This window comes from Drosophila ananassae, chromosome 3L (assembly GCF_017639315.1).
Source record: "Drosophila ananassae strain 14024-0371.13 chromosome 3L, ASM1763931v2, whole genome shotgun sequence".
Lineage (NCBI taxonomy): Eukaryota > Metazoa > Arthropoda > Insecta > Diptera > Drosophilidae > Drosophila > Drosophila ananassae.
Genome location: NC_057929.1, coordinates 1529148 through 1544610, shown reverse-complemented (window position 1 = coordinate 1544610; position 15463 = coordinate 1529148). Strand labels below are relative to the sequence as shown.

Genomic DNA, 15463 nt, shown 5'->3' with positions numbered 1-15463 from the left:
TGAAAATAAACCACCGCAGAAAAAAAAGGAAACAGAAAAAGGCTTTTGGGTGGTCTTCGAAAATATAGCAACCAGAAAAGAAAACCACCGCCACTAAAATTAGCAAGTAACATATCATAGTTTAAGGTAATTGACGAGCAGTGATTGTCAAACTGTAGAGGCTAAGATATAGTTTTTTAATATTATTACTAATTATTTTGGAAACAATTTTTTAATCTTTAAATAAAAATGATAAAGAGTCTTACTTACATTTAGTATCTATTAAGTTAAAATGTCCAATTAGCATAGTTACTGAAACAAAAAGCACTAAAAATAAAAAATAATTATTAAAAATAAAAACTAATTTTATAAATTTTTATTCTGCAATTAATATATCAACAATTAAAACACCCCTCGGTATTTTAAGTAACAATTAACACTGGAAATACCATTCGATCACCCCTCGGAGAGAGAATACTCAAACCAAAATGGCCGCACACGACCAAGAGAGTTGAGAGAGCAGAGAGCAGCGAGTGTGCTGTCTGTGAATGGGTCACCCACGCACACAGGCGCACAACTGCAGACACACAGACACACTCACACTCACACCAAGGCAGAGAGACAGTGGCGCGCGCTCGCCTAATGAAGTTGTTGGCCTGGCTGGCGTGCCGCATCCGCGAGATACAGATACATCTCTCAGACTGCGTGCGATCCTCGAACGAAACGGTTGTGTGAACGGAGCGCGACGAAATAGTACGGTTTGCCAGCACCTCTCTGTGTGTGGCCCAGCAGCAAGATAAATAACAGAAGCATCGTTTACAACGACAACTTCCAACGAAATTGTATCTTACGGATGCGAGGCGAAGTTTATGGATTAAATGCCAACTAAATCGACGAAATCGTCTGGCTACGTGCGCAAAGTGTGTGTGTGTGTACGAGAAGTGTAAAGCGAAAGAGCAAGAGCAAGCAAAGAAGAGTGGTGGTGGTGGTGGAGAGAAACGAGCGAGCAGCAAGAAAACCGTGAGGCGTCCGTCTGTCGCTTTTCCTTTTTCCATTTTCCTTTTCCATGTGTAAATGATGTGTGAAAATCCTGTCAAATTCCCCACCAAATTGTGCACAAATGTCGGCTAGATAAGGCCCTCAAAAAAAAAACCGTGTTTCAAACCCAATTCCGATACGAGCTACAAAAAAAAACCCAAAATAAAAGCTAAGCCTGCAATCACAACAAAACCAAACAACACAAAGAGAGCTCAGATACATAGCGTGCCACAGGGAGAGAGAGAGAGAGAGAGAGAGTGAGAGATCGAGAGCCCCGAGAGAAAGAGTATCTTGTAGATTAAAATGCGGTGTGCAGTGAAAAATGCATCAAAACAAAGTACGAAATTGCAATAACAATTAAGAAATCCGACCGACCACCGAAGACCAAACAATCGAACAATCCACACTGCCTCCCAAGTATCTGGCTAGTGGACGCAGACAAACGGCAGGCACTGTCACTGGCAGGCAGGCAGGCAGGCACCACTCTCTGCACATTACTGTTCTGTTAACAACGTTAACAGGAGGAGCACGGGCCCCAATCACCTCCCAATCCCTATCCGCTGGAACGAAAAAAATAAAATGGACCGCGACAGCCTCCCACGCGTACCGGACACACACGGCGATGTGGTCGATGAGAAATTATTCTCGGATCTATACATACGCACCAGTTGGGTGGACGCCCAAGTGGCGCTCGATCAGATCGATAAGGTGAGTGCCAGACTACAGGGAAGCCTCTATAACTATGACTTCAAAGTGGAATAAGATATAGACTTTATAGTTTTCATTTCAAAGAATAGTTTACAGCTTTAAACCCATTTATCAAAGAAAAGATACTTGTTTTTTAGTAAAAGATACTTTTTTCATGTCCTTGTGAGACTTGCAAGCTGAAATTGTAGAGTCCAGACTGTATAATGAACCGCAGCTGGCTTTGCTTAATGCGCCCATTAAATCGCCGGGACAGATTTCAATAAATTTTATTGCCAATATCTCTCGCAATATTTTTTCGCGATTTTTTTGTCGTCGTTGGCGACGTCTTGGAGCGTTTCGATTTCATTTTATTTCGTTTCGTTTTCTTTGGCTGAGATTCTTTTTGGCTAATAGAGTTGTCTGATTTAAGTTTTGGTTGCTAGTCAGCCTATTAATTACAGTGATTAGCTAAAAACTCTAGCCATTATGTTGGCAATCGGCTTATATGCTAATTTCTGGCTCTATTCTTCAGAACGAAAGAGCGTGGAGGATTAAGTTCTATAGATAGATAGATATGGATGGCCAAAGATAGTATATCTTTGGGTATAAATAATATGTTTCTTGGTGCTCTAGCTGCCCATCAATCCAAAGCTATTTTCTCCTCCTTTGGAGCTGGCACACAGCAGGACTTTCGAGCCCAACCCCAAACCAGACGAACATATCCACAGACAACTTCATTACTTTGGGAGCTACTGTGCGGAGTTGGCCCCAACCGCAAAACAGGCAACAATAACAACTGCAAGCTGAGAACTGAAAACAGAAAACTGAAAACTGCAACTGCAGCCAAGCGCCAAAAACAGCAAAGCAACAAAAGGCCGCCAGGGCAGCGGCAGTGGCAGCAGCAGGAGATCCAATACCAGTGGTGGTGGAAAGCAGCCGAAAAGGCAAAAGGCAAAAAGCTTTAACAGCAGCAGCAGCAAAAAAAAAAAATAAATAATAAACAACTTGGCATGTCAGTATGTTAGAGTGTGTGTGTAGAGAGTATCTGTATCTGCAAATGTATCTGTGACTCGATCCAACATGGGTGGGCGCTGAGGTCTTTCCGAGAGTCGTTTCGTACGTGCTGCTGCTGCCGGCGGGCTGGGCTGGCTGGTTGGGCTGCCTTCCCTCCCCCTGGTACTGTCCCATGCCTCCCACCCAACTCCCCACTCCCCCACCCAGTTCGCTGGCCCCACGTCCGCTTCACGTCCAAACACACTTTTCAGATGCTCTTTGATAGCACCCGGATTTTTAATGGCTCTGGTGTGATCGTTTGAACCGCTAGGGTCAGGAATGCTCCTCCATCCGCAGATTGATAAGAAGTGGGTGTGACGTAAGGTTGAATCAAAATATTTTGCAAATAATTCATTTTGAGAGACTCTTAGAAGGGTATCCTCGAATCTTAGTAACTTATTTTGATCAAAAAAGAACAGTAAACGATCATTATTTCGTATTGTTTTTTATGATTTTATTTTATTTATTTTATATTGTGGATGCAAATGAAGTTGTCATCGGTTTTCGGGTTTTTCTGGGTTTGGTTTTGTGGCAGGGAATGCGGGTGGTCTTTTGGGCCAAAAAGAAAGAAAAATTTCACTGACGCACAAACAGTTTATGGCTTTCTTTGATGGTTCACTAGGTTCAGTGACTCTCAAACTGTATAATTAGTATCTTGTATCTTTAGTCTTGTATCTAAAGTTAATCAAGAGATTAAGATGTTTTTTGAAGAGGTGATTAGATAGCATTATTTTTCCTTTCTTATCCCTTAAAGACACCCCCATTTCGGTTCAGTGTAGCGCTTTTTACAGCTTGATGTCTTCATCATTGTTGCTGCAGCTTCAGATACTACGTTGCTGCAGTTGTTTGGGGCAACCTCGTGGCGTGTCTTGCTCTGTGGTTGTTCCCCTTTTTTTCTCTTTTTTTTTTGTTGTTTTGTTGTACCCTTCCCCAAGTTTGTTTTCCTCTTGTTTTTGCCTTCACTCCCCAGTGTGCCTCCATCTGTGTGTGTGTGCATCTCAATTATTTCTCGTAAAGTCTGCCTGTTGTTGGGGCTTCTCGGTTGTAACGTGCTTTTGAGGCTCTGCCTGCTTTGAGACCATGCCCCAGCCTCAACTCCTCTGGAAAGTTGTGGCAAACGATCGATCGTGATGGCGCCGACATCGCCAGCGTCTTTTGTGGTCGTCTTCGTCGATGGCGATTTATTTTAATGACTCAATTTAACGAAATATATTAATATATTAAGACATTAAAATTGTCAAACGAAGGCAAGAGTTCCTTCTTTCTCTTCATTTTTTTTTTGTTTTTTGAGGACTATGCAAATTCTTCAACATGATCATTATTATTATTATTATTATTTCTGTTTATTTTACTCTCTAAAGGGAAAAAAATAAAGCTACTGGGAGGTCTGAGTTATCTTGGATATGGGATGACGTTTTCATTCCTGCTTTGAATGTCAAATGAGGCGAGAATTGTTTAAACAACAGAAGATTGTGATCTTCTAAGGGGTAGAGTTAATTCTTTATAAAGTTAAGAATTGTATAATTTTATATATGATCCCCAAGTAAGCTACTTCTTAAAGAAATCTATTTATAGTCTTGTTTACAGAAAGCCTTCATAAATCAAATGCCTTCGGAAAAAGTATTTCTTTTTCCTATTTTTAGCCCCAAGAACCATACACTTTCCATATCTTTTCGTAGAGTATTTGAAAGCTACACTTTGACAGTTGGATACCTCTTTCCGTTCGGCCTGTCCGTCGATTTATATTTATTTTATTTTTTACCATAAGTCCGGCGACTGCTGAAATCACATTTATGGCAATGTCGCACTATCGATGCAGGCCATGTACTCGCCGCCGCCGTTCGACGACGTCCATTGTATCTATAAGATACATATAAATTCATGAATGAAAACGCTTGTCGCCGTTCCGTTGCCCCCCTGAAAGTCTGTGCCAATTGTAAAGCAAACAGACACACACCAGCACACACACTTTGCACAGGAAGTTGGGCAACATTGGCGGCATTTTGAAGAAGTCTCCGCTCGTAGGCAGTAGGCAATAAATTTGTTTAGTCATGCCGGGAGATGTCCGATCCGATCCGATCCGCATCGCACCGCACCGCTCTTTTCACAACTGCCTTCGAAAAACAAACACAAACACAAATATTTGTGGCATCCACACACAGACACAAGGGGGCAAACACACACAACATATCTCTGACTGACATGGCCAAAGCCAAGTCCCAGTAAGAGTACGATCCAAGACCAGTAGCCCAATGGCAAAAAAAAAGAGAAGAAACTCGGATAGAAAGCTTGGAAAAATAATGCAATTTATTCCATATTTCAGACCCCACTTGAAGTCAACCGTGGAGGTAACTCAAATATTTAATCAAGTCCCCCCCCCTAGGCTATTGACTTTCAGACCGTAAGTCAAATATTATAATTTCCAGATCGTTATCTGCCCTGATAAGATCTCGGGCAGGGAAGGTGTAAGGCAAATAAATCATTGTCACACTCTCGATCAATATTTGTTATTTGATATGGAGCCAAGTGGAGGGAACTACCAGCGATAGCGGATGGCCCCAAAAGAATTCAAATTTTAAATAAAAATACTCAAGCAGAAGAAATGGGAAGACGGGATATAAGATCAAAGACATTGAACCGAAAGCAGAAGCGGGGGTGAGTCCGGATCTCAAGTGGAGGCTGGAGACTGGAGGGTAATCCTTGAGCAAACCCACTCGACGAGGGACAACCAGAAAGGGAGAGATACCTGCATAAATTGCTATTCCCTTGTTTCTTTCTGAAGGGTGGAATAGATCCATCGATGGGTTTTGCTTCCCAGAAGGCTGTCCCAACAATGCCGATGAAGATATCTCACGCCTACAGGCGTTTCCGGCTTATGGTTACCGAGGGAGTGAGATGGTCGGAGCGGATAGCGGTGTAGATAGGGACAGTAGGATCGGATCGGAGTACATATAGGAGTACCTAACAAGTTAACTGTAATTTGACATGCTGGGCGTGTTGAAAGCAAAACAAGATAAGGTGTACACTTCTGGGAAAATGGAAATTCAAACTCCCTTAGGGGTTAGACATCAAAGTAGGAGGCTAGACATCAGGCGAGGTCAGTGAGTCTTAATCGGATTGCCTGCTAACTCTTTAGCCCCATTCATAAAAGCATTGCCCCCTTGGTATCATAATCCTTTGACCCATTATCTCGCTACCCATTCAAGCCAACCGATCTGAACCCAATGGCCCACATACACGTAACTCCCACCCGGTGATCCAACAATTGACAGCTTCATCTCGTCTCCACCAAGGTGTGCCCTCGTCCCTCGTGGTGTGCGTGGCCAACTTGACTTGATCTGCAGCTGGCTCGGGGAACTGGAACTCTGAACCACACACATGAACACAACAACAAAAAAATAAAACAAAAATCGAAAATAAAACGTAAGAAAAAAAAAAAACAGCTTGGGCTTCATTAGGGACGGGAAGACTTGGCCAAGAGACGTCGGACGAGTCGGTCGCACATAAAACTGTTATTGTCTTCATCAGACGACTCTGGGGTCTCGACGACGAAGCCAACAACGAAGACATAACAACGGCGGGGCCCCAGAGAGAAAGAGAAGAGAAAAATCAGGAGAATTATGAAGACATTAACTCGACCACACAGCAAGCGGGCCCGCACCGAACCCGTAGTACCCGAAATCTGAATTCGAATCTGGGTTTCAGTGTTCGGAGGTCCAAAGAGGGGGTTACGATCAAGGGCCAGAGAAATATAAAGGTATACACAGAGCTATGGAGAGACAGAGTGACAGCAGCGAGCGAATACCGGAAAGAAACATTCAAGCAATAATCACGGAATTCACTGAAAAAGCAGTTAACAGACAGAGCCATCGGAGCGGACGGACAAACGGACAGGCGGCCGAAAAACTCCGCTGAACGGACACGAACTCAAAGTCGAAACTCGAAAAACGAAACGAAATGATCGAGAGTGCGTGTGTACCTGTATGCAGGGCAATGGGTATTGGGTATTGGGTATGGACATGGGATGGGCAAGGCAAGGTAGGCCAGGTAGGTAGTTCGATTTTCAGACGAAAATAATAAAGAAATTAAAATCGTTGCGGTCTGAGGGCAGGTGAACTTCTTCAGTTCCTCCTCCAGTTCCAGTTCCAGTTGAATTCGAAGTTATTACAAAACTTTCATGACAGACCGGCCCGGCCGAGAGGGAAAAATAATCAGGGCTCTGCCACACACTCATACACATATAAATGTGTGTATGAGGAGTTGGAGGAGCTGTCCTGGTGGTCCTTTTGCACCTGGCGCTTCTGGAGTTAACTGTAAACCGTCTGCCTGAGACGGCCAAGAGACAACCGGCCTACCTCTCACCTGAATATCACCTGAGTTGTCTGCCTGTGACCTTCAAACCTTTTTTAACGACTTCATTTTACGGGCATGCAAATATCTTTATATATTTTTTTTTTTTAGTTTTTTTTTTAGCTCAGTGCCGAGAAGAAGAGCATAAAATGGTAATAAATGTGGAAGACTGCTTGCTAGTCACGTTTTGGGGGCGCCATAAATTGGCGGCAAACGAGAATTTGCATTCAACGGTTTCACATTCGTTTGGGCCTCATTTTAAATTTTTAATTGCTTCGGAAATCAATTTACCTCCCAGATCACTCCGATTGTTTGCTGTATGTGTGGTCCTTGGCTCAGGGACTGGGACTTGAATCCGATCCAAAAATAAATATCCTATAGTAGTCCCGCCCAGGGGCCAGTGACGCAGTACATCCATTTGACAGCTGGCCCATTCTGTGTGTGTGAATGGCATGTGAAAATAAAAACAGAGTTCCATTTAAATGCCAAGCAGATGAGATGGGGGAAAAATATACACCATATACTATATAAGATCGGATGTGGCAATGCAGGGGGATATTCGTATTCAAAAACGTTATCAAGTGGCATATAACTTTTATGGTAGCTACAAGTTTTATGGCACACGCTTACGTGAGAAACATGGAAAACCTGCGACTGCGAGGCTTTCATTTCAGAGATCCCACTCCCCCATATATGGATCAGTAATCCCTTGTTGGCTATCAAAGGCCAGGGATCAAAAGAAGTGATCGTGAAAGCTTTAAAAGATTCCCCTCAAAATGATTCATTCCACAATCCCCTCCGACACAACCCCATAAATATCATTCGCAATGGAATCTCCCGTCCTATTCATATGGATATGTTGGAATATTTGAATGGCTCTGGGCTCTGAGCTCTGGGCTCTGGGTGGTCTGCCTGCCATATTGAATTTCATTTTATGCTAAAATTATTATTATTATTGTTGGTTTTGCATTCGATTTTTATTGCGGCATAACTGGGTGCGCTCATATTTTATGGCCCAGCCGAACCATATAAGGGGGGTACCCCAACTCTCAAGTGCTTTTCACATATTCGAATATTTCAAATTTAGATTGGTTTACCCCGAAAGGGGTCGTGTAATTAAGTAGTCAGTCTCTGTGGGGGTTCTGGAGGAAATCGATTTCAGAAAGCAGCACATGATGTGTCGGATATTTGATTGATTGATGGCTGATTGATGTGATGTGATGTGATGTGATGTGGTGGAGGAGAATGTTTACAGATCTTTGTTTTAAAACTTGATCAAGAAAGTTTATGTTGTGGGCTTTCAATACGAAAGATATTAGAACTAAAGCCGTCTTCTGGTATACTGAATATTTAATTTTCCTTCTACCTGCACCTGCTGTGACGGGGTCACAGTTTTTGGGATTAGGAGAGGCTGGTGCGCATTTCTAATGAAGTTGTTGCAACAGCATCAGCAGAAGCAACAAAAGCAAGTACCATTTCAGTTGAAAATGCAACAACAGCCAGAAGAAGAGGAAACCCCCGGGCAAGATCATAAATCAATGCGTGACATTTCCTCACAACGAAGAAGTGCTGCGGGGGTGGGCAAAAATGAAAGAAAAAATAAAGAGGCACGCCATGGCAAAATCGTCCAAGAGACAACAACACTATAAGATTGATGATATGTCACATAGCCATTCGGGGCAACATGTTTTCGGGTAGGAGGCAGGGCAGAAGGAGCGGTCCGGAGACCGGAGACCGGACTACTGACAAGCGTTAACACAAGACCGATCTTGGCTTGATGTCTTAATACTTTTTTCCGTCTTCAAGCCACACAGTTTTCGAAGCACTGGCCGGAATGCCGGCCAAAATCTAGATTAAGCTTATTTTTAGCCAACTTTGCCGCCCCGAGGGGCTCGAGGGACCAACAATGTTGTAACAATAATGTGCTGTGTTGCTGGCTGGAAAAATTCCTAGAATTTTGTGCATCTTTTGTTTGTGTTGCACCTTTCGGAGCAGGAGATCCTCTCGAGGAGTAGGATGAGGAAAAAAATTATGGAAAAATTCCACGAACAGGTCGCCGCAGGGAGTCTCAAAGTGGATGTGCCGCCAACGACTTAATTAATGGCGACAAAGTCGAGCGCGCCGCCCGTTTGATGTTTTTTCTTTTTTTTTCTTTCAATCCATTGCGGAAATGCAGGAAACTGGTGGGCTGCATAAACAAGCAGCAGGAAGTTGATAGTAGTCTGGGGATTATCATATCCAAGAGTACTAATACTATACTCCACCCACCCAAAAAAAATAAAGACATTAAGCGATGTGGTGTGTTTACGTAGGACTCCCCGCTCCATCTTAACGGTAGTCATAAAATGTTCAAAAGACCCAACAATAAAGCCATTTCTGGTTGTGGCCACAACCTGACTTGGCTCGGGAAAAATCTGTGAAAAGCGATAAAAGGCGGTCTTCGGCAAACGCGAAGAAGCCAGAACATTAAAGACCGAGAAGGTTCGAGTTCGAGTTGGAGAGCTCTGGGCTCTGGGGGTCTGGGGGTCTGGGGTCTCCATGGAATGTGTTATTTGGTGGCTGGTGGCTCGATTCCTGATTCACTGGGTGCGCCACGATTGTTGCACGGTGGGTTTAGGCCTGGCTTTAAGGAGTTGAGAGTTAAAGTATTTAAAATATTTAATTTTCAAAGACAAGAGATGAGGATTTGACTGGGATGAGGTGACAAATGGAACTCTACTTTAGAAATATAATATTTTTAATATTAACCCTTTTTTTAACTCCAAAAACCACTGTATTCTGAAACTTCGATTGAGACGTTAGCGTTAGCGCTTGCCTCATTATTATTTTTTTTGTATTTTTGTTGAAAAAGAGGCTCAATTTCCGTGCAGCATTGCAGCAGCTGGAGCAGCAGCCTCATAACTTGAGAAGCAGGGAGCTGGGGGTTTAAGCCAGGCCCAAAGCCAAGGCCCAGATCGGACCAATTGCCCGACCAGGCGATTATAGGTTCGCTCTCTTTTGTTTTTTTTTTGGCCCGCCAATGACGACAGCGGCGTCTTGTGTTGTTTTTGGGATTCTTGGGGTTCTGGATCAGGGATTTCTGGGTTGGGTTCCCCCAGCCCCATGGACCTAATAATGGGGATAAAATATTTGTGAAAATGTGTGGCTTACCGCAATCAAATACTAGAAAAATGTCTTTCTTTCAAATAAATAAAAAATGAAATATTTTTGGGCTACGCCCATGTTGGGTCGAACCTTGTTGGGAGCCGAAGATATAAATTATGTGGACCCCACGCTGATTCGTTATAATTTTAATGCGCGATTTATGGCTGTGAAGAAGAGCAGGAACCCTGAATCTTTAAGCAACTCTACTAACTTGGCCAAATCTTTTCGTATTTTCCAGGGCAAGGCGCGTGGCAGCCGCACCGCGATCTATCTGCGATCAGTATTCCAGTCCCACCTCGAAATGCTAGGCAGCTCCGTCCAGAAACACGCGGGCAAGGTGCTCTTCGTGGCCATCCTGGTCCTGAGCACCTTCTGTGTGGGTCTGAAGAGCGCCCAGATCCACTCCAAGGTCCACCAGCTGTGGCTGCAGGAGGGCGGCCAACTGGAAGCGGAACTGGCCTACACACGAAAGACAATCGGCGAGGACTACTCCGCCACGCATCAGATGCTCATCCAGACGTCCCACGATCCGAATGCATCGGTGCTCCATCCGCAGGCGCTGCTGGCCCACCTGGACGTCCTGATACGGGCCACTGCGGTGAAGGTGCATCTCTACGACACGGAATGGGGGCTGAGGGACATATGCAATATGCCGTCCACGCCGTCCTTCGAGGGCACCTTCCTCATCGAACAGATCCTGAAGCATCTCATTCCATGTTCGATCATCACGCCGTTGGACTGTTTCTGGGAAGGAAGTCAGTTACTTGGCCCGGAAACAGCAGTGGTTATACCGTAAGTTGTTATGTCTTTTTGTTATCTTAACTGAGCTCTGAAAAGTATGCTATAAAAATGAACTACCAGCCCAAGTACCGGGTATTGCTTTCTATTTTCTCTCGTGCTTTCTACTCTTCGAACTTTCTTACCAAAATCCCCATTTAACCCTCTTTTTTAACCCCTTTTCTAGTGGTCTGAACCAGCGACTCTTATGGACCACCCTGAATCCCGCCTCGGTGATGCAGTTCATGAAGGAAAAGCTGTCCGACCAGACGACTGGCTTCGACTTCGAGACTGTGGAGCAGTACATGAAGCGGGCGGGCATTGGCAGTGGCTACATGGAGAAGCCCTGCCTGAATCCGATGAATCCCAGTTGCCCGGACACTGCCCCAAACAAGAACAGCACCCATCCCCCCGATGTGGGAGCCATATTATCCGGCGGATGTTACGGATATGCCGCCAACTACATGCACTGGCCGGAGCAACTGATAGTGGGGGGAGCCAAGAGGAATCGAAGTGGCCACTTGCGGAAGGCCCAGGCCCTGCAGACGGTGGTCCAGCTGATGACCGAGAAGGAGATGTTCGACCAGTGGCTGGGACACTACAAGGTCCACCACCTCGGGTGGTCGCAGGAAAAAGCCGCCGAAGTGCTGAACGCCTGGCAGCGGAACTTCTCCCGCGAGGTGGAGCAACTGCTCCGCAAGAAGTCACGGATTGGCGCCAACTACGACATCTTTGTGTTCAGCTCGGCCGCTCTGGACGACATCCTGGCCAAGTTCTCGCATCCCAGTGTTCTGTCCATCGTAATTGGAGTAGCTATCACGGTGCTGTATGCCTTCTGCACTCTCCTCCGCTGGCGGGATCCGGTCCGGGGCCAGAGCAGTGTGGGCGTGGCCGGAGTCCTGCTCATGTGCTTCAGCACAGCCGCCGGCTTGGGATTGTGCGCCCTGCTGGGCATCGTCTTCAATGCCGCCAGCACCCAGGTGGTGCCTTTCCTGGCCCTGGGCCTGGGGGTGGACCACATCTTCATGCTGACGGCGGCATATGCGGAGAGCAATCGCCGGGAACAGACCAAGCTGATCCTGAAGAAGGTGGGACCTAGTATCCTCTTCGGTGCTTGCAGCACGGCGGGATCCTTCTTTGCGGCTGCCTTCATCCCGGTTCCGGCCCTGAAAGTCTTCTGCCTGCAAGCGGCCATCGTTATGTGCTCCAACCTGGCGGCGGCAATCCTGGTTTTCCCGGCTCTCATTTCCCTGGACCTGCGCCGGCGCACCGCTGGTCGGGCTGACATCTTCTGCTGCTGTTTCCCGATCTGGAAGGAGCCGCCCAAGGTGGCTGCCCAGCCAGTTCTTCCGCTGAACAACAACAATGGCCGGGCTGCCAGACATCTGAAGCACTGCAACAGTAACCGAGTGCCGGTTCCCCAGCCGGCCCAGAATCCCTTGTTGGAGCAGGGCGAACCCAAGTCGTCGGGCTACTCGCTGGCCTCCTTCTCTTTGTCCAGTTTCGCCTTCAAGTACTACGCCCCCTTCCTCATGCGCAGCTGGGTGAAGTTCTTGGCTGTGATGGGCTTCGTGGTGGCCCTCATCTTCAGCCTGTACGCCTCGACGCGGCTGCAGGATGGCCTGGACATCATTGACCTGGTGCCCAAGAACAGCAACGAGCACAAGTTCCTGGATGCCCAGACGCGACTCTTCGGCTTCTACAGCATGTTCGCCGTGACCCAGGGCAACTTCGAGTACCCCACCCAGCAGCAGTTGCTGAGGGATTACCATGATGCCTTTGTCCGGGTGCCGCACGTCATCAAAAACGACAATGGAGGACTTCCGGACTTCTGGCTGCTCCTCTTCCGCGACTGGCTGAGCAACCTGCAGAGGATTTTCGACGAGGAGTACCGCGATGGAAAGCTGACCAAGGAGTGCTGGTTCCCCAACGCCAGCAGCGACGCCATTCTGGCCTACAAGCTTATCGTCCAGACGGGACACGTGGACAACTCGGTGGACAAGGACCTGGTGCTCACCAATCGGCTGGTGCACAGCGACGGCAACATCAACCCGAGAGCCTTCTACAACTACCTGTCGGCCTGGGCCACCAACGATGTCTTCGCCTACGGAGCCTCCCAGGTTAGTCCCTCCCAACTTTCTAGATCCTGTTAGCCGGACTAACCTTATCCTTTTTACTTCGCAGGGAAAACTGTATCCTGAACCGCGCCAGTATTATCACCAGCCCAACGAGTACGATCTGAAGATACCCAAGAGTCTGCCCCTGGTCTATGCCCAGATGCCGTTCTACCTGCACGGTCTTACGGACACCTCGCAAATAAAAACTCTGATAGGTCATATCCGTGACATAAGTGTCAAGTTCGAGGGCTTTGGCCTGCCTAATTATCCTTCGGGTAAGTACCAAGATCACCCTTCCACATATTCCCTATTTAATCCGATTTTAATCTTCAGGTATTCCGTTCATGTTCTGGGAACAGTACATGTCCCTACGCTTGTCCCTGGCCACGATCCTGGCCTGCGTCTTCCTGGCAGCTTTGGTGCTGGTCTCCCTGATCCTGCTGTCCGTCTACGCGGCGGTTATTGTGATCCTGAGTGTCCTGGCCTCGCTGGCCCAGATCTTTGGCGCCATGACAGTGCTGGGGATTCAGTTGTCGGCCATTCCATCTGTTATTCTGATCCTCAGCGTGGGCATGATGCTGTGCTTCAATGTTTTGATATCCTTGGTAAGTCCTTACTGCAAGATCCCACTATTCGAACTGAAACTAACTGCTCTCTTTCCTCCTAAAGGGCTTCATGACCTCCGTGGGCAATCGACAGCGCCGCGTACAGCTCAGTATGCAGATGTCCTTGGGCCCACTGGTCCATGGGATGCTGACCTCCGGCGTGGCAGTCTTTATGCTCTCCACCTCGCCCTTTGAGTTCGTTATCCGACACTTCTGCTGGCTCCTACTGGTGGTCCTCTGCATCGGTGCCTGCAACAGCCTCCTGGTGTTCCCCATCCTGTTGAGCATGATCGGCCCGGAGGCGGAGCTGGTGCCGCTGGAGCATCCCGACCGGATATCGACACCCTCGCCGCTGCCTGTGAGGAGCAGCAAGCGATCGGGCAAGTCGTATGTGGTGCAGGGATCCAGATCCTCCCGTGGATGCAAGAATTCCCATCACCACCATCACAAGGATGCGAACGATCCCTCGCTGACCACCATCACCGAGGAGCCGCAGTCCTGGAAGTCCAGCAACTCCTCCATCCAGATGGCCAATGACTGGAATGCGCCGAACTGCAATGGCTATCAACCGGCGCCGAGGGAATCGCGACAGTCCGCCTATGCGGTTCCTCCCCCCGCTTACCACAAAGCCACCGCGCCACCGTTAACACCGCCCACGCCGCCGCCCGCATTCCAGCCGGCGTATCCGCCGGAGTTGCAGAGCATCGTGGTGCAGCCGGAGGTGACGGTGGAGACGACGCACTCGGACAGTAACACCACCAAGGTGACGGCCACGGCCAACATCAAGGTGGAGCTGGTGACGCCCGGACGGGCGATGCGCAGCTACAACTTTACAAGTTAGCACTAGTTCCTGTAGCCATTAGCCCGTATCTGTAATCCTAGACTAAGAGGTACTTCTAGACGTATCTGTATAATCGGTTTGTCCTGCAGGCTGGCTGGTTTTCGTCCCTTTTTTTTGGCATTTAGAAGCGTAATGTACAGGAGTCACAAAACGAACAGGATCATTAAAAGGAAAATCTCTTTTTAAAAAGTAAGAAAGAAAAAAGGAAAATTGAAAACCCAAGTCCAGCCTGCGTGTATGTATATGTGTATGCTTGATAGTTAATTTTCCGGATTCCGGTATTTTAAGCGGCTGCCTCCTAGACCTCCCACCCCCACATATCCTATCCTGGAAATGTCCTCCTCGGAAACCCTCTCTGCCTAGCAGCTTTGTATGTATGTATTGTAGCCCCTAAGACATTCTTAAACATAGAGTTATTTATTGTAACACAAAACAAAAAAAAAACACAAGAAACATAAGCAACCAATGTACTTACATACAAATTCAACGCGAGATTCAAATCCCACAAGAAGCACCCACTCCCACACTAGTAATTTCTAGTTTATAATTTAGTTTAAATATGTACATAAAACACAAGGACTTGAACCAAAATAGTATCGCTTAAACGGAAACGAAAGAAAATTATTAACTATAACTTAAATCGACAACTAATGTCGTTTTTCCCTCCCAAAAAAAAAAAATAAAAATAAAAAACAAAATAATAATAATAATAACTCGGTATAAATAAATAAAAAAACGATGCGACGAACGATGATTTATTTAAAGATTGTAAACGCGGCATTTATCCATGTACATTTGTTGCACAAAGACTGATTGTCTTTTTTTTAAATAAAAATATATATATTACACAGTTTTTTAAAAGCGAATTAACA

The 15463-nt window shown here is 46.4% G+C and overlaps 1 protein-coding gene across 1 annotated transcript; it reads left to right on the top strand.

Moving 5' to 3' along the window:
* Window positions 1-596: 596 nt before the first annotated feature.
* LOC6495223 (protein patched) lies at window positions 597-15457 on the top strand. Its single transcript, XM_001958777.4, has 6 exons — window positions 597-1725; window positions 10490-11043; window positions 11216-13148; window positions 13213-13420; window positions 13479-13750; window positions 13815-15457. The coding sequence occupies exons 1-6, from the start codon at window positions 1597-1599 to the stop codon at window positions 14589-14591; spliced, it is 3873 nt and encodes a 1290-aa protein (XP_001958813.1). The 5' UTR covers window positions 597-1596; the 3' UTR covers window positions 14592-15457.
* Window positions 15458-15463: the final 6 nt, after the last annotated feature.